At 42.5% G+C, this 18,858-nt stretch overlaps 1 protein-coding gene across 2 annotated transcripts in view; it reads right to left on the bottom strand.

Moving 5' to 3' along the window:
* The window catches only part of LOC133140003 (dual specificity testis-specific protein kinase 2-like), a 32,947-nt gene extending 14,404 nt beyond the window's left edge, over positions 1 to 18,543 (bottom strand). The window contains exons 1-3 of one of the 2 annotated variants that reach the window (XM_061259501.1): positions 18,367 to 18,543; positions 16,971 to 17,079; positions 2,098 to 2,291 (exon numbers count right to left, since the gene is read on the bottom strand). In XM_061259501.1, the coding sequence (XP_061115485.1) occupies positions 2,098 to 2,291; positions 16,971 to 17,001 (225 nt within the window). In that variant the 5' untranslated portion in view covers positions 17,002 to 17,079; positions 18,367 to 18,543. The remainder of the gene's footprint in view (positions 1 to 2,097; positions 2,292 to 16,970; positions 17,080 to 18,366) is intronic. The other variant, XM_061259502.1, reaches the window with a different exon arrangement.
* Between the last annotated feature and the right edge of the window lie 315 nt (positions 18,544 to 18,858).

The raw sequence follows: 18,858 nt of genomic DNA, 5'->3' as shown, positions 1-18,858 counted from the left end.
TAGCTGGATTTCACAGCAGGGAAAAGAAGGACTGCAATGATCAATGTATGGCCTGGCTGGGCTATACCTCTAGTGGTTTCTCATGTGGCATACATATCTGTGACCAAAGTGAACGGCACCTCCTCACACAAGGTCTTTTCACCAAGTGCACACCATGCCTTTAATGTCATTACTGTTACACTGTGAACTTCTACAGAAGCCATGAGAGATTATTTTTTCTTATTACATTACATCACATTAATGGCATTTGGCAGACGCTCTTATCCAGAGCGACATACAGTTGATTTGACTAAGCAGGAGACAATCCTCCCCTGGAGCAATGCAGGGTTAAGGGCCTTGCTCAAAGGCCCAATGGCTGTGCGGATCTTATTGCGACTAGACTGGGGATCGAACCGCCGACCTTGCGGGTCCCAGTCATGCACCTTAACCACTACGCCCAGGCCGCCCTTATAAACCAGCAATACAGTACAAACTGAGCAAGTTCAATTTGTGGGGCTGAAAATGGCCTTGGAGTGAAATGCAGCGGAAGTGCCATTAAGGTGAAGAAACAGAGGAAACATTCACATAATTCATGTGTGTGTGCCGCCTTTCTCAGCATTCCTCACAAAGCTGACATATTTGTAATAATCTACATTTGAAAGAGCAGCGGTGTTGATAGGGGCCGGAGGGGAGGAAGTGAAAGTGGGAGTACAATGCACAGATACGGTATGCAGAGAAAATGTCATGGACTTCAGCACACTAATTATATTTCAAACAAGTCTCCTTCATAAGTGAAACATTAGAGTTCCCTAAATCACTGCCACAGACACACACACAGAAATATAGCAGGACGTTTCTTATCATTTCGAGAGAAAGGGTAACAGGTGTTAAGTTTGATTCTTCACATGGCATTTTCTGGTTTTCAATTTAAGATAGAAACATTTTATTGGATGCGGTACAACTGCAAACAGTCTTGGATGTGCTGGGCTTTCACTCTGTATGTGAAGCACATTTTACTGCTACATTAGAATAAATGTATGTAACGGGTTGTACATTTTATAGTCTCTTGTTATAAATTTAAAAAAAACAATTGTTTGCAAAAAATGTTTTATGTAAATAGTTTTTCAAAGTTTCAAAGACTACATGACATCGTATGTTTCCTTTTCAATCTTTCTTTTTCTTCCCTGCCTTTGTACTGTATCCTGCTGCCTGCAGTATGATGGCTGACATAACAACCTGCAATAACTCAGCAGAGTATATCACTGTCGAAACACTAGGCAGCCTGTCACAGTGAAAAGACCTGGTTGAGTGACTGTAAAAAGACCAGGTAGTATATGTCACTGTCAAAGGACCAGGCAGTACCTGTCACTGTCAAAAGGCCCAGGTAAATGGTTGGCATTTATATAGCGCCTTTATCCAAAGCGCTGTAAAATTTATGCTTCTCATTCACCCATTCATACACACACTCACACACCGACGGCGATTGGCTGCCATGCGAGGCACCGACCAGCTCGTCAGGAGCATTTTAGGGGTTAGGTGTCTTGCTCAGTGACACTTCGACACAGCCCTCTGATTGCCAGACGACTGCTCTTACTGCCTGAGCCATGTCACTGTCAAAGGTAATACATGTCACTGTCAAAGGACCAGGTAGTGTTTGTCACTGTCAAAGGCCCAGGTTGTGTTTGTCACTGTCAAAAGCCCAGGTAGTGTTTGTCACTGTCAAAGGACCAGGTAGTGTTTGTCACTGTCAAAGGCCCAGGTTGTGTTTGTCACTGTCAAAGGTAATACATGTCACTGTCAAAGGACCAGGTAGTGTTTGTCACTGTCAAAGGCCCAGGTTGTGTTTGTCACTGTCAAAAGCCCAGGTAGTGTTTGTCACTGTCAAAGGACCAGGTAGTGTTTGTCACTGTCAAAGGCCCAGGTAGTGTTTGTCACTGTCAAAGGCCCAGGTTGTGTTTGTCACTGTCAAAAGCCCAGGTAGTGTTTGTCACTGTCAAAGGCCCAGGTTGTGTTTGTCACTGTCAAAGGCCCAGGTTGTGTTTGTCACTGTCAAAAGCCCAGGTAGCGTTTGTCACTGTCAAAGGCCCAGGCACAGTCTGTCTCTGGGAGGCACTGCACCTTGTAGACTTTAGAGAAGAATCCACTCCCGATGAGCTCTGCGCTGAAGTTTTCCCAGAATTCCAGCTTGCGGACGGCGGTCCGCAGCTTCTGCCAGCGGTCAACATGGCAGTAGGTGTCGGAGGATTCTCCGTAGAGCGTGGGGCTGCTGGGCTCTGAGGACACATCCACCTCGCACATCTCTGAGATATCGGCTGTGGGGCACAAGCAGCAGTAGGGTCAGTCTCCTGATCTGAATCGCCTTACACCAATCACAGCCCTGATCGTTCACCCTGCTTCTACCAACTGCTCACTTCAATAACCCGTTTACGTGAAGAAAAATAAGCAGAAATGTATAAATATTCTGTAATGAGCTGAATAACCTCTAGGCTTTAACACTGTCTCATTGCTAAGAAGGCATGTTCGTAGGTATATGCACTAAGCCATGATTTCCCTGTCTCTAGCTCTCCATTTGCAACCATGTCGTGAAACAAATGAGGCAGAATGATGGAGGATTGAAGAGGACTGAAAATAGAAAAATGGAGGAATTAAAAAGAAAGGGTAGGTGCGCTGAGCGGGCAGGAAAGAGAGACTGCTCCGTCCTTCACCTGTGAAAACAGAAAGGAGAGGAACAAAAGGGAACTGCTCTTCAGATAAAACAAACGACAAAAGGAGGCTATAAACAGGTCTACTTCGTTACAGGCTCTCTATAAAGAAAAGCCTTTGAAATGAAAGAGTCCCGATTCTGAGCAACGAGGGAAGAATCCCATTTGAAAGTTAAATGTCTTATTTTGCAAATCTGGGCATGAAGGGCACCCTCCCTCTGTTCATGAAAATGCAAATAAGAAAGGTATATACATTTTCAATGAAAGCACCTGCTTTTATAGAAAATCTGTTTTTTAGTTTGTAATTTGCTCAATATATCTATATATAAGTATACTCATGAGTATACTTATTATCCACAGGTAAAGAGATAAAGATAAATGGTTTACAGACAGCAAATCAAATGCAAAAGATCAAGAACAGCAGCACAGTTAAACTCTGTCTGACAGGAAATAATACATCACAGAAAAACCCCAACAGGAAGTACCAATGGCTCACACGTTGGGTGCAACGTGGCAGCTAAACTGTCAGCCATGCATACTAAATTGGGGGTTACTGGTGCATGATGGGACATCCTCATCTCTGAATCTCCTCCATGCATCACATGAGCACCAATTGTGCATCCTTCTATGGGGATTTCTCTTTGAAGTTCCCTTTTTCAATTGCATATGATTTTGTCCTTTTTTGAAAACAGGAAATGCAACAGTAAATGCACTTTTCAATATAAAATGCACTTGTAAATATAATTAAAAATGCCCAAAATGTCTGCACTATTTAAATTATAGCGGATCGCTGATGATTATTTTCCTTATTTTGTAAGGCTCTGAGAAGAGCCATGTAAATAAGCTGTAACAGCTCTCTTTTGTCTGAGGTTAGTCTGTGTGATTCAGTCACTGGCTTAGTTTGTGTTTTCTTCCATTGTGCACTTCACACAGTATCATGAATGGTCCATGTTCTGTGTGTCTCAGAGCAGTCCCTGAGACTCTGAGCCATTCTGTTTCCGCTCCTACGTCCCACATCGGAAAAGACCGACTGCTTTGTGTCCCAGTATCGGCATTGGCAGTGCCTTGGCCTTGGGGGCTGGGGTGGGAAGGAGGGGGTGTTCGGGCGGTGTAAACCACTGACCGGCACGCTGACACAATTGGCAGGGCTCTGGGAATGGAGGGGAGGAGGACGAGGAACGGGGGACAGAGGTCTCAACTACGTTATTCTTCACAACATAAATACAGGACCAAACTGATAGATGCAGGCTTTGTTGATTTTACAGTGTCGCAAACAAACAGTCACAGTGATTTCAGCTCTGGGACTCCATGACATTATAGGTCACGCATGTAGTTGAGTTTCCCCCCTCCATTTGGCCTGTAAACCGCCTAACCCCAACGGCACGCCATGAAAACACTCTCTTCCTTAAAGCCCTCAGTAACCGAGCCAAGCTAGCCAATGAACGCTTGCCTCAAATGCTTCTTTTTTTCCGGGGGTTGTACGTCATAGTCTATTAACTGAGCGTTGCATACTGATAAAAAGTATTTGTTTTTGAAGCTCACATCTTTGTCCTAAGTTCTTTCACTGGATAAAGGCACATGGATGCATTTACTTGCATGCATATCTGTAAATAAAGACTTTCATTCAGTTTGCACATGGTTTCCTGTGAATGTGCTCTGCAGTAACACAGGTTCCATTACTGTAGAAATCAAAGGTGAAGCGTGTTGCTTTCAGTTTGGGCAATCTAACCTCATCAAACTGATTCAGCATCACCATTGGGCAAAGAGAGGCAATCTAAATTTGCACATGTACACTTTAAAGCAAAAGCAACACCCGATGGAAGGAGGTGTTTTCTATGGAAAATATGAGTCAGGCTGAGACTGAAAGGGCAGTTAAGAGTTTAAGAAAGAGCATTTAAGGGTGTGTTCCCATGCATGTCAGTGGTGCTAAGGTAACAGCAACGTGCAAAGTTTGCACGTTTTACTACTATTGAGAACAAAGACAGCTTATGTTTGAATGTGGGTGTGTGATGTGGGATGTACATATACAATGCAGTGTCCTTGTGTGTCACTGGGGTAGCTCCAGGTTTTAACATGACTGTGTACAAATAGAGGGTTTTCTTTTACCAATAATAATTCCAGCTAGAATTGTCTATGTTTTGTTGTCTGTCCCAATTTCTCATTATAAATCATCCGGCCTGTCTGTCGTGGCTGCATTTTTTTTCTAGACACATTTTGAGTAGCAGACTATCTGTTCCCATCAATCCATCTGTTTATCTGCTTATCCATCAATATATCTCCCTGTCTACCTACTGGGGATTTATCTATCTGTCACTGTTTATCTGTCTACCAACTCTATCTATCTGGCTACCTTCAAATTGCAGTTGAAGTGCAATTGAATAATCACATATACACAAAGAATGCTGATAGCTTCTTGGTTTGGGTTCAGGATACATAAGCGTGCGCATCCTCCATGCCAGATGTTCACATCATCCCCCAGGACTCTTAACTGGAAATCCCACAAAGTCCCACTCTGACGCCGCCTACATCCCACAAAGGAAGGCAGTCTAATCTGGAAGCTCGACGGCAGCATCATCGCCAGTTCACACAAGCACGCAGCTCTTTCCAAACGCCACAACTCAGAGGTACAAACAAGGCTGCCACCGTGATTTGCGTTTTTGTTTTGCCCGGAGTGAGGAGCCTGGGTGTGTGTGTGACAGATGTGGGCCAAGCGCTAACTCGGTATTTGCAGTCTCAGTATTGGCTTCTCGCAGTTGACTCAGAAAAGCAATCGCATCAAAAGGTGTCGTCAGCAGCACAACCTACGAGCTTCACACCTACACACAAGCAGGAGCAGGGTCTTACGGTAAAGCCTGCTCTTGTGCAGAGCTTTCTGCTTACTCACAAAGGCACACTTAGAAAGAAACATGGGCGTTCGCAGACCAAATCCACATCCACCCTTTTTCCAGCAGCCCATGTGAACACAGCTTCATACTCTGGACTGTAATCTGTGGCTAGCCGACTACCAGAACCATTAAAAACATAGGGTTTTCTAAGGCTAGGTTACATAAGAGAACGCGTTGACGGATTTGAACATCTATAAAAAGACAGCGCAGGCTGCCACCCACACAAACGGGCCATATTATTTGTTATTCGTAGAAAGTGAAAGGGCCCAACATTCTGCCAGTATTTTCAGTCCATCTGGCAGGTAATCTGTGATCTGCCATAGACATTCTGAAACAGGCAACAGAACTGCCATATCAATGGATTTTTTATTTTTTTTAGGGCGCCTGTTCTATTCTGGTTGGCGATCTATCAGGTTTCTGCCTTGGACAGCGTTTCGCTCTGGGAAAACGGTGCGAAACACTTCCGTTTCTGAAGATCGGATTCCCTACCACCTCAGTCCTCATTCTGGGACCCACAGCAGAGAAGCTGTCCATGCCCGAGCGAGGACAGTATCCATATCTTACAGTTTACTGGCTTTAAATAATCAATCTGCTACTCCTTCAAAAGAGGCCTTGCAACCTCAGGCCACAGTATTAACACAGATATAGCAGAGGATTTGCAGGGGGCAGTCCTATCTTCAAAGAAATGAATGATTGTGATGACAGCAAGAGAGGCCTAGCAGGATAGCATCAGTTTAGCACCACCCAGAAAAGGAAGCTACAATTGCAGTATTAAATTTTGAATGCTATATACTGACAGGTTCACATATCACGGTAATGAATGTGGTATTTAAATGGCGGCAGTAAAAAATTAAAAATGATCTGCGATGAAATCAAGTGGTAAATGACAGAAGTAACATGAGCACGGACAGTTTCCATATGCAATTCAAAGGTAGTGTCTATGTGCAGGAAGAAATGGGGGCGGGGTTGTATTTTAAAATCATACGGCAATGAAAAAATGCAATTTAAGAACATGCGAGGACCTAAGAGAATGAGAGAGACGTGAGCCAACAGTCGTCTGAAAGTAAATGCATTTGTGTGCATCTTCCAATATGTACAATATGTGCATTTTCTTGTGTTTCTGAGCATAAGCTCTAACATTTCACTGCAGTCTGTAATGTATATAGGATCGTTACTTTGGTAGTATGCGTTCCTGCCTGTCCAGTAAATGCCCTTTGAATTAAGTGTAACTGAGAGAGGTGAAGTGGGATTAATAATTCCACGGAGAACAGCATGTTACAGAACATCATTAGAGTAATCTGGCGTACAGGAGACAGGGTAGAGCTATGGCCTAGTTCCGCTCATTGCGAGCAGCAACATAAGTAAATGCACAGCCCTTTGGTCTGATACACTGCTTTACGTATCAGTCAAATCCTGAGGAGTCGCTGAAGAATAATTAAATTCTGACTTACTGGATGCTTCAGGCAGATTTGTGAGAACAAGAATGTTATAAAGTCTTTATTTTGACAGCATATCTACTGATATGGGCTGCCTGTAGCGTAGTGGTTTAGGTAAATGACTGGGACCCACAAGGTCGGTGGTTCGATCCCCGGTGTAGCCACAATAAAATCTGCACTGCCATTGGGCCTTTGAGCAAGGCCCTTAACCCTGCATTGCTCCAGGGGAGGTTTGTCTCCTGCTTAGTCTAATCAACTGTATGTCGCTCTGGATAAGAGTGTCTGCCAAATGCCATTAATGTAATGTAATGAAGTGTAAAAAACCAACCGGTTTCGACCACGCAAAGTCTTCATCAGGGTATGACAAAGAATGGCTGAATGGGAAGTATTTATAGATTCTGGGCAGGGATGAGCGATACATCGATCAAATGTGACAGGAAGTCATAACCTGTCAATCTGTAATATGTGAAAACGTAATCCTGAGGAGTTGGAGACTGCTGCAGGGTCATCCAGCCCCATGAAAAAAGCTCTAAGGAGGAATGTCCGGTGCGGTGGGTGCGATCTCGAATGACGAATGCTTTCAAAAATAGTCCCTCAGACTCAGGCCCGAGTCCTCTGGAGCTCTGGGAGGATCGGCTAGATGGGAGCAGCTCAGTGGGCCTAGTGTTTACAGTGCTGGAAGCTCTGAGAGCTCAGAGATAACGAACCGGACCCTACAGCTCCTGAAGCTGCGGCCTTCACTTCTGAGATCAACCCACGCATTATAACCCCATTATAATGCACACCCACTCACAACCACACGGACAGTGACATAACACTCTTCTGGACAGGCAGTTCTACGGAGACGTGTGCGAGTGTGCGTATGTGTGTGTGTATGTGTGTGTGTGCGCGTGTGTGTGCCTGAGTATGTGTGTGTGTGATGTGTGTATGTGCGCGTGTGCGCCTGAGTATGTGTGTGTGGTGTATATATGTGTGTGTGTGTGTGATGTGTGTGTGTATGTGTGTGCATGTGTGTGCCTGTGTGTGTGTGTGTGTGTGTGTGTGTGTGCCTGAGTATGTGTGTGTGTGGTGTGTGTCATGTGTTTGAGGGGGGATCCCACACAGATGTGAATCACCTATTTTCCTCTTCTTCACTGTGTGGACTGTCCACCTCCTCAGTCGTGCATGCTGTGGCCCTGAATTAAAGTAAACTAACCACTTGGGCTCCCTGACTCCTGGAATCAATTAAAAGCCAGTTCAATGCAAAAGTCACTTTGTAACACAGCAGATATTAATCTTTGATGGTCAGTGAGATACTTTCGATTGAATAGCAATCCCTAACGATGATTGAGTCAAGTATTCTGATAAATGAGTGACGCACGTCCAACGTAAACAGAATTACGGCACATGAACCACACACAGACCTGGATTTCCAACAGAATATTAGATAAGCAGCAAAAAAAAAAAAAAAAATTGCAGGCTATATATATAGCTCAGGCCAGCCATGGAGAGAATCTCCTACAGTGAGACGAGTCTCAAATCCCTGCTTTCACAGAAAATCCTCCCACACACAAGACACGAGTATATGCTCAAATATGCTCAAAGTTTAACAAGACGCTGTTCATCCTGCTGCTTCTTCCATACCCGTTTGCTCTAACAAGATTGATCTTTTTCTTCTATCAACCAGACTCTGAAACCAGACCCAACAGGTTCTATGTGAGGATCCAGAGATTCTGAAAGGTCTCTGTGGAATGCATACATTTGAGGAAGCAAAACATTTTTTTAAATCTTTTTAAAAACGGTTACTGACGCAGTTAAAATACAACTTTAAATAGAAGTCCATTTCCGTTCTATTTCTGACCTTGCTAAAACATTCTAATGAGGGCGGTTCATAACAGACCCATAATCACTGGCATTCTCTCTCTAATTTTGTTGCAGAACTCTTTTTACACAACAGTATACACAGCATATATACTTTATATCTCTTCATGTAGCCTTTCTACTTTAGCTGCAAGTTTAATACCTCAACTGTTACCAATTCAACCGATAGGCCAGAGGTGGATGAGCAGCCCCCTATAGGCAGGTTGCTCTCCAGATTTCTTCCCATCGGGTGTTCTTCCTCACCACTGCTTGAGGGTTTTTCTCCCCACCAGGGAGTTTTTACCTCTTGCTATCACGGGGCTTAGGGCTGTTATTTCCTTTCTGTTACTCTGTAAAGTGTTTGTGACAGTCCTCTGTGAAAAGCGTTATACAAATACATTTGAATTGAATGCAGAAATAAAAATGATATAAGGCTACCCTTCAAAGAACCTTTGAGCTGTTTTAAAATATAAATGAGTGAGGGACAGATTATAGTCTGACAACAGATTAAGCCCAGAGGACGATGGCTGATCCAAATGAATAGATTTAGGCCCAAAGTAAGATGGTTAATCTATATAGATGGATGAATTTCATTGGTTGGTTTGCTGATGCCAGGCGTTTTTTTTTAAAGGATCACTGTTATTCATCTTCCTCCAGAAACGCATTCCAGATTGAAAAAGAATAGACTAATCCATCCTTCTGTAGTGTGCAGCGGCCACCTTAGCTACCGCTTTGTAAATGGTTTTCAACAGCGACAGGCCAACCTGACTGGCTGTTCCAGTGTTCGGCCACTTGTCCCCCTGCAGAGCTAATTGTTTCTCATTGTTGTGCTGGTTCAGTAAGAGATGCATTTCAGTGAAGCGCAACTTGGCATTGAGTTCTAAACATGCCCCCCCTCCCCTTCCCCCTCCGACACCAATACATTCCCACCCACTTTCATTCTCAGAGTGAACAACAGAGTGGGCTGAGTGGAATTCCTGGGCCTCATGCTGAAAATGTGTGCGTTTATGTGTACTAGCCTGTGCATGTGTGTTTGCACGTGTGTGTTTGTACGGGTGTGCTCATGTATGATGTTTGCAGATGCGTGCGCACGTATCAGAGTCAAGCAATCAAGGTTTTAAAGACATGTTAATCTCTCGGCCATGCGAGCCCCTACTCAATCAAAGGCCCGGACACACACTCCTTTCATGAGGCTAATTCCTCCGCTCAAGGGAATGCAAGAACACAACCCAGCTTGGGTGGGAATATGGGGCAAGGAAAACAAACAAACAGAAACAAAATGGCAAGAAACAGATCTGCCCCACAAACAAATCTGAGCGAGATTAACATAAAAACAGTCTTAGCACGCTATTGTGTATTTTCCACACAATTTGCACAAATAAAGCGCAGAAAGTGGTTGTTTTAGAATAAACACTGACAGATGTCAGCATGTCTGATGATGGAGCACATGCACTGTCTTTACACTATCAAATGCATTTTCCCACAATGCGTTTCCATGTGATGATGTGCCCAGATGTTAAAAAGAAATGTAATTAATAGACAAATGCGTTTGTTAATTTAATTTAATTTAATTTAATAATTTAATTTAGGGCAAAGCGTAATAGACTGAGTGCTCCAAACTCCTGTTGCTTGCACAGACTACTAACTTACAGGGCCAAAAATCTTTCTTTGTGTTGGCACTGAGTGAATAATTCAGTGCGTCATTTGAGCGCCCTCTCTCTCGTGCACCTCTTCCTCCTTGTTGTAGGTCTGTAACACTATCGAACGACGGCTTGTTGTTGCTGTCACAGTAGCCGCCGTGGCTATCGAGGTCATGGCCCACCGTTACCATGGTGGAGGAATGCCGTGGCCTCTAGCTCTGGCACAGGGGGTCAGAGAATTTAAAAGGCAAACACACCCTCGGACCTTTCAGTCCGCGTGTTTTAGAAAATTCTCGACACTGAACAAAGTGCATCCATTAATTCATGTTACGAAGGAGAATAGACACAACACACAAGCCATTAAAGGGCAGAGGCCAGAAACAAATCCAGAAATGGGTGGAGCCATCACACAATTACTCCTGTGAACCAGTGATTAAGTAGTACTGTGTGGAGAGCAAGTTCTTTTGATAAAAGCAATTCCATAACTGAAAGTCCACTGTAGCTGTACCCAATATGGGACAGATGAAACCCGACTCTGCAATTATTATGAGGCAAAGACAGATGGAACAAGAATTTCCACATAACATGAGTTTTCACCACAGTAAAAGCAAGCGAATACCAGAATCTTTTGGCCAGCAAGCTGGAACACTGAATGCCTTGAGACACCTCATAACTTTCAGCTATGCTGTAAAGGAAATATCACATTTTACACATATTTTACAGAAATATGTAGAACTGGGGACTGTTCTCTATTTTGCAGGCAGCTTTTCGGCTACGGTTCAATCCAACAACAATTTTTACTTGAGTATACTGTAAATTGCATGGCTAATAGAAGACTTACACTGCAGTCGAGTAAAGCCAGGCAGGTTGGTACCTATAGGATTTCTCCATCTCTGTTTTTCATGCTCAAGGACCCCTATAGTAGTTTCAAACACGGAATATTGAGAAAATCCATTGTGAGTCAGTTTGAATGTATTTAGGAAATATAGGCAATAGTTAATTTCCTAAAGACCCCCCATCTACTATGACCACCTCGTCAGTCATAAATAAGCTTGCATAAATAGAGACTCCATTAAATAAATGTAATAACTAATAATAACATTTTTCATGTGATATCAGGGACAGGTGTTTTTTTAATTCGCTCAAAATAAGGCCTGCTATAGCAGTCAGTCCCTTGTATTAAATTAAAATAACTCAGTCATCTTGAGGGAAAGTGTTTTTGCAAACATAAAAAAAAACTTTCCCAGGCTAATTTAGTACAGTAGTGTTATAGGAGAGCATTTTTTTAGATTATTTAATGATAGAACAGTATGTTCCCTTTAGAGGACTTGGCAGTCTTTGATTGGACCCAGGGGTAGATTTTGGATAGCGATCTTCTGGCTTGCTACTACAGTAGTCAGCTCAGAGTGGTCAGTTTGACCAAAATCATTTCCAAAAAACCATCACTAACTTGTATGGCTAGTGGGAGAGGAGAAGACCCATAGATTGTTCTTTGTTTTATTTCTATCTATGGAGTTGTTAACTAACTGACTGAAATTAATCTGTATAGATTTGTTTATGTATTTTCACATCATTAATTAATGTTAACAACTACATCATTCCATGCCAATTCATATTGGATTGAAAAAAGTTGATCTATTTGTTAATGGTTAACTAATTATAAGTTTATCCCATGGTTTGCAAATGTATAAATACTAATGCAAGTAATACATTAGTTAGTATTCAACAAATAAGTTAACTAATTAACAGTTAATTTCATGCTTGAAGCATTTGTATACCAATTAATTTATATTACCAACTATTATAACTATGACAATTCATGTACCTTATTGTAAAGTGTGACCATTTGTTTTAACTCTTTCAATTTTATAGCCATCCAAAAAACAAAGAGGAAAAAAACAACACTGTTAATCAACATGGACTCCATCTCAGACAATGCTTTACAGCAAAAACAGCCTTCCTCACCAGGGATCAATGGTTGGCTAGCTTTCCGCTAACACAATGACACTGACGACAACAAATTTGCAGGGGGGCTGGGGGGGGGGGGTGGACGCAGTCAAAGAGGTGATAAAGGATGTCATGCTTCCATGAAGTTTCTAGCTTTTTCCCATAAGCCATCCCTCTCTCTACCGACGAGTACGTGACCGTTGTCAAGCTTACGCGTAAATTAAGATGAGTGTGGCTGCGCGTATGGGAGTGTCTGTGTAGCACTGTGGCAGAGGACTCAAGCGGATATTTTCATACCATCATTCTTCAGGCATACATGGCCCCTGAAGAAAAAACTCAAGGCCAGTCTGGACCAACACCCTGCTCCTGCTGAATGGCTGAAGCTAGGCATGTGCGGGTTGGTAGAGAAATGACTTATTTACACAAAAGAGACTGGTGTCGTAGTGTTTTTTTGTGTGCTTTTCCAATTCTACCCATTCATGGAATCCTCTGGAATGTGTTCCAAATCTCTGGAGTGTATTCTGAATCATCTATATGCATCAAAAGAAAAAGAAAAATAACCTGAATATGGTAAAGTGGGTGCAGTGGCCCACAGTCAGCAAGTCATGGTGTAGCTGCCCACTGTCATCTACCTGCAGATTATTATGAACAACAAAAACCCACCCAAAGAGAGGAATGGGTACATGGGTGAGAAAAGAGAGCAAGCTTTGCCTTCTTCAAGAGATTTCATATCTCATTGTGCATTTCTTGGTTAAATAAAGACTACATAATGTTATAGGCATTTGGCAGATGGTCTTGTCCATAGTTAACCAGGGACAAGTGTGCTGAGAAAGGGAAGTACAGTTCCAAGTACTAGAAGTGACCACACAGATAAAAGCTTGAACCCTGTAGATTCATCTGATTTGAAGAAACCCACCAAGAAGCAGCAATAAAACAGTTTTGGCAAATACAGTGGGGTGCATTTGGGTACCCCTGGTTTAAATGTCTGTTACAATGAATCTGTATGTCATTAAAAGCCTACCTGAACTCAAATGGTACAGAGTTAAACATGAGAACTCTAAAGCAAAATTGATTTTTATTTTCATTTTATAAAATGGGGAAATGGCCCTGTGCAAAAGTTTGGGAACCCTTTTGAATCGTTCTTTGTTACTTTTTAAAAAGATGATTACTAAGGCCCAGACCCAGGTGAACTTTTTATTCTGAAGTAACTCCATGCCTTCTAAAGTATCCAACTGCAGTGGCTGTTCCGCCTGGTGTTAACAACCATGGGCTGTCTCAACAGTTGTCCAAGGATTTCAGAATGACGATTTAGTTTATTTTTATTTCCACCAAGAAGTAGAAGGCTACAAAAACTCTCAATGTTTCAAACTACTTATTTCCACTGACAGAAATATTATTAGAAAAGTTGAAGTCAAGGCAACATCTGGAAGACCAAGAAAGATTTCAGATAAAATAGCCTGAGGCCAGGTGAGAAATGCTCAGAAGAACCCACACATCACTGCCAAAGAGATTAGCAAACACAGGTCTAGCTGTTCACAGGACAACAATACAACATACTTTAAACAACAAGGACCTACATGGCAGAGTTGCCAGAAAGAACGACCTCAACACAACATCAAGTGTGAAGCCTATGGGAACAATGTGCTTTGAACTGACAAAGCTAAAACTTTTTGGCCACCACCAAAGAAGGTATGTTTGGAGAAGAAAGGGTGAAGCCTTTGTAGAGAAGAACACCTTGGCAACTGTGAAGTATGGAGGTGGATCCATTATGATTTGGGGTTGTGCGGAAATTGAGGGCACAGGAAATATTTTGCAAGTTGAAGGAAGAACGGATTCCACCAAAAATCAAATATCAAATTAGAAATTACAGGGAGGTAGGGATGGGAGGGGCAAGGTGCAGCCATTTAAAAAATGTTTTAAGGAAGGACACCCTCATCACCATCAAGGTGGAACAATGGAGATGAGCCAGGAATCTAATCGATTTTAAACAAAATATGGCCAGGTTTGCTGATGGATTGCGAGCAGGGAGGAACCATGTTCTGTTCAGCTGGGGGTCAGACTCTGTACTCAGCAGGAATGCAGGCAAGGCCACAGGAAGGCCAGATAAAGGGGTGTTAGGATGGGCCCACCCAACTGGTGTCGGGGCCAAGACCATCCAGGAAACGAGGTGTGTCTTAAGGAAGGAAACTTCAGACGCTTCATTAACCCTTGCCTTATTCTGCAGACAGCAGAGTGCCAACCAAAATCGTGTTTTAAAAGAAAACAAGGAAAGTGAAAATGCTCCAGTCATGTTGGTGAGCCAGTTTGGCTGGCCGGACAGGCAGGAGACAGTTCTCAAAAAACAATTTTCCTTTAAGAGCGAAACTGCAGTGAAGGCCGGAGAAATGGAAAGGGATTTCTTATCACCATGGGCAGACAGGTGCATGGGACGCCTATGAATGCAGAGCTTCCTCTAGAACACTGATAACCAATCAAGCTCCTGGAGATCAACCATCCTGTAGGCTTTCACTCAAACCCTAACAAAGCACACCTCACTTAACAGCTATAGCAATTCCACTGAATTAATTACGTTGAAATATCCAATATCCAATTATTTAAACACTGAAAAAACACCAAAATGTTGGCTAATCGCTCTGCACTACTTTGTGGCACAAAGCCCCAAGGGGGCAGGGCAGTAGTAAAATTCCCTGATTATTTCACCCACAAACACACAAGCAAGCAGTTCATTAAGAAGTTCTGCACCACTGCATCAACACAATCCATTTGGCTGCATTACCATGGCCAAGCCAGGGCCATCAATCGAGCCACTTGCCCCACCTCCACCCCGGTTTGTCCAAAATAATCACACACGATGAACAAAAATGTACCATCCATAGCAAAATCACCCCACATATAAACTCGGCCCTGTGAGGCAGATGTAATTCAACATGTAATTCAAGTGTAGAGGTATGCTTTTGGCATTGGCTCCTCCAGTTAGAACTGTGGTCACGTTCTTACCCTGGTTTTTCCAGGTAGGTATTAATACAATACAATATAATTTCAGACTGCAATCCTACCCAAAAATCAATGACAGCCCAGCGTCTGCCTACATTGCATTTTTGAGTCAGACAATTATCCGTGCTCTCATGACATCACTCCCTCTCCCAACCCCCACCACCATTCATGCCAAGCCCCCTCCTCAACTACCCTCTACCAGAGAAGACTCAGTGTCCTGAACAAACTATTAAAAGCCTGCCGGTGGTAAAGGATCTGCAACGCACTTGCTTGTGGGACATAAACAATCAATTTATGTTCTTCTTTTCCAACTTCTTGCCCGGATCATCACAGTCTGCAAGATTTTCTATTGGTTGGCATCTGTTCTGGCCACTCCATGAGATAAACCTACAGCATAGTTCTGGCAGTCTTCTTTTTCGAGTCCATTTAGCACAGTGAAGTGCAGGAATTGCCATGACGATGACTCTGCAATAGCTTTGTTTAAAACCAAGCATATTCTTGACATTTCTAAGCTACATGCTGCCTTGGAGAGCATCACTACGGGGTGTGAGCGAAACCCTCGCCTCGCTGAAGAAACGCTGCGTATGGAATAAAAGAGACTGAGGCGCCTCGGACGTATCCCATCACAATCCCTTTTGTAAGCGACGCCAGCGCAGACCGCCAGCGCAGAACGCCAGCCTATCGACCTTGGGCTCTGTAAAAGGGAAGCCCGTCTCTGAGGCACACTCAGGCTACCAGGACTGCAGGAAAGCTCTACTGACTCAACGCTTCCCAGCAAGGCTATGAAAACAAGGACTCATCGCAGAAACGAACCAACATCATTACCGAGCAGTTTTATTTTGCACAAAGGACACAAAAAAGGGGACAATTGCCTTTGCCCCCTCCTTCCTCAAACACTTACAGATGTAAGCCCAGTGGCTAATGTACATGACTGAGACCTGCAAGGTTGCTGGTGCTGGTGGTTGCTGGTGTAACCATGATAAGATGTACACAGCTACTGGGCCTTTGAGTACGGAACTTAACCCGCATTGCCCCAGGGGGCTTGTCCCCTGCTTAGTCTAATCAACTGTAAGTCACTTTTGATAAAAGCATCAGCTAAATAACATATTATTATTATTAGCTATGAGAGAGTACACTTTACTCTCATAAACTGCATGTGGTCTGCATTTTACTCATAAGAACTTGGTGAAGTAACACTGAACATTTTACTTTTCTTTTAAGAGACCTTCAGAATTTACTAAAATGGTGACGTTTTGTTGTGTTTATATAGCTGTTTTTGAGGATATCATGAAGCGTTGTTCCAATGGAAAAAAAACAAGATATGCAATAAATAACATCTCAACGACCCTAACACAATAAAAGGGTTAGATATTTCAGAAGTTCAACTTATACAGTATCCAAACACCACAATATTTGCATACGTCACACTACATTACCCATTTTATAATGGCAAGCATGGTTAATTGGATGGCAAATTAAAATTGAACAATTAACAAAAATTGACAGGAAATTTCAGATTCAATCAAAATTGGGAGGTGAATTACTTACTCCATTGATTCAATAAGCTATTCATATGCATCCTGAGGTCTGGCAGAATTGCACAATCCGTCTCAAACCTCAAGGAAGGTGGGCAGAGGTTAAGGCCTTTATCCCGAAGCTGGGGATACACACACACACACACACACACACACACGCATACACACGTACACACACACACGCACACACACACACACACACACACACAGATATACAGTACATGAACATGGATACACATATGCACAAGCAAACATCCATGCATGCACGCACACACAAGCAACAAAGAGCAAAAACACAAGTAGTCACAAAGTAGTAACAGTGATATCACATAAACACACATTTAAGTTCCGACAAAACATCACTATACAGTTAAAAAGACGACAAATATACACAGATGTATTTACTTTACTTATATTTACAAATATAGGCTACAGTACTACATAATGTTCACGGTTTTATTATCTTTCTCATTTTATTTTATTAATTTATTTCCCCAAAAGGCATGTGCTAGTCCAAATAAATAAATACATACTTCTATATTGGCTTGAAATGGAGAAATATCACGTAAATTCCCGGTTAGAATAAACGATGTATTGCTATTCTACAAAGAACCACTTGTTGCATAGTCCGTTTCAAAGTAGCCTAGTTTTTCTAGCGAACTAATTGCAGGTCTCGCAACATGAAAGCCTATAACTTCTGATCTCCAATTTCCATTCACATGAGAAAGCGTTGTGCATTGCAAAACAGGAAGGAAGCCCCATAGATTATGCCAATATAGTTGTGAAGTCCCCTTTTATATGTAGGCTACATCGTACAGACATTGTGGCCCATCACGTTGTATGGTACGGTAACTGGAAGTTAAAATGTTTGCATAGCCTACTGTAACCTATGTTGTCGATTATTCGTTGAAAGAATTACGCGTAGGATATAAGTTTTCAAATTACACCATTATCCGTTTCAATGTGCGTTATACATTTTGTTAAGTTGAAGTAAGCAATTGCATTGATTAGACAGTACACTGTACATTGTACAGTCTACGACATTCGGGAAAGAAGTAGCCTAAATACGATGTAACACTATCACCGCACAGTAATCCAGTAGGCAGACAGCCGAGACTGATTTAGATGTTTAATAATGTCATTATAATAATGTAAACTTAAGATCAAAATCAATCACCCCCTTATGGATTTTGATTGGTCCTGTCGTGGCGGATTCAGCAAGCCTGATGTAGCTTGGCAGCTGGTGGCGACAGAAGTTTCTGCAAAGTTGCCTATACCAATTCAATAAAAACCCTCCTTTCTGACAAACACAAAACAGATCAAAGCGAGCTATGGCTGCCAATAAAACAAATAACGCCGAAATTGCTCGTAGCAATAAAGAAACATAAAAAGCAGAGTAGGTTACTTACAGCAGCGACGTTGCAACAATTTCTCGATTGTAGGAAAAGCAAAAACCTCTTCAGTTTGATTGGTCGAAAGTAGCAACTAATGTCTCAAAAACAAATTGATCTGTAGATCATCTACGTTTTTTGATAAAGCACTACTGTAGGTGCATTGCGGCAGCGTCTCTAATGATGTCTCACCGTATGCTCTCTCTCTCTCTCTCTCTCTCTCTCTCTCTCTCTCTCTCTCTCTCTCTCTCTCTCTCTCTCTCGCTCGCTCTCTCTGTCTCTCTCTCGCTCACCGCCTCCAATCAATGCGCTCGCCTCTCGCCCAGCTCTTTCTGCGAAGCGCTTCTCTTCAGTAAACAGTGGTGTTTGAAACTATAGACAACAGCTAAGGTCTACTTATTTATCTACTTTTCACAGTTTTTGAAAGTTTTTCTTCAACACTGTAGCTATGTGTGTCTTTTCTTCATTTTTTGTCAATTGTGGCGCCCAATGCAATATGACTTTCTCAAC

Source organism: Conger conger, chromosome 11, assembly GCF_963514075.1.
Source record: "Conger conger chromosome 11, fConCon1.1, whole genome shotgun sequence".
Lineage (NCBI taxonomy): Eukaryota > Metazoa > Chordata > Actinopteri > Anguilliformes > Congridae > Conger > Conger conger.
The sequence above is the reverse complement of the archived record's forward strand: the minus strand, read 5'-3'. Positions and strand labels throughout refer to the sequence as shown.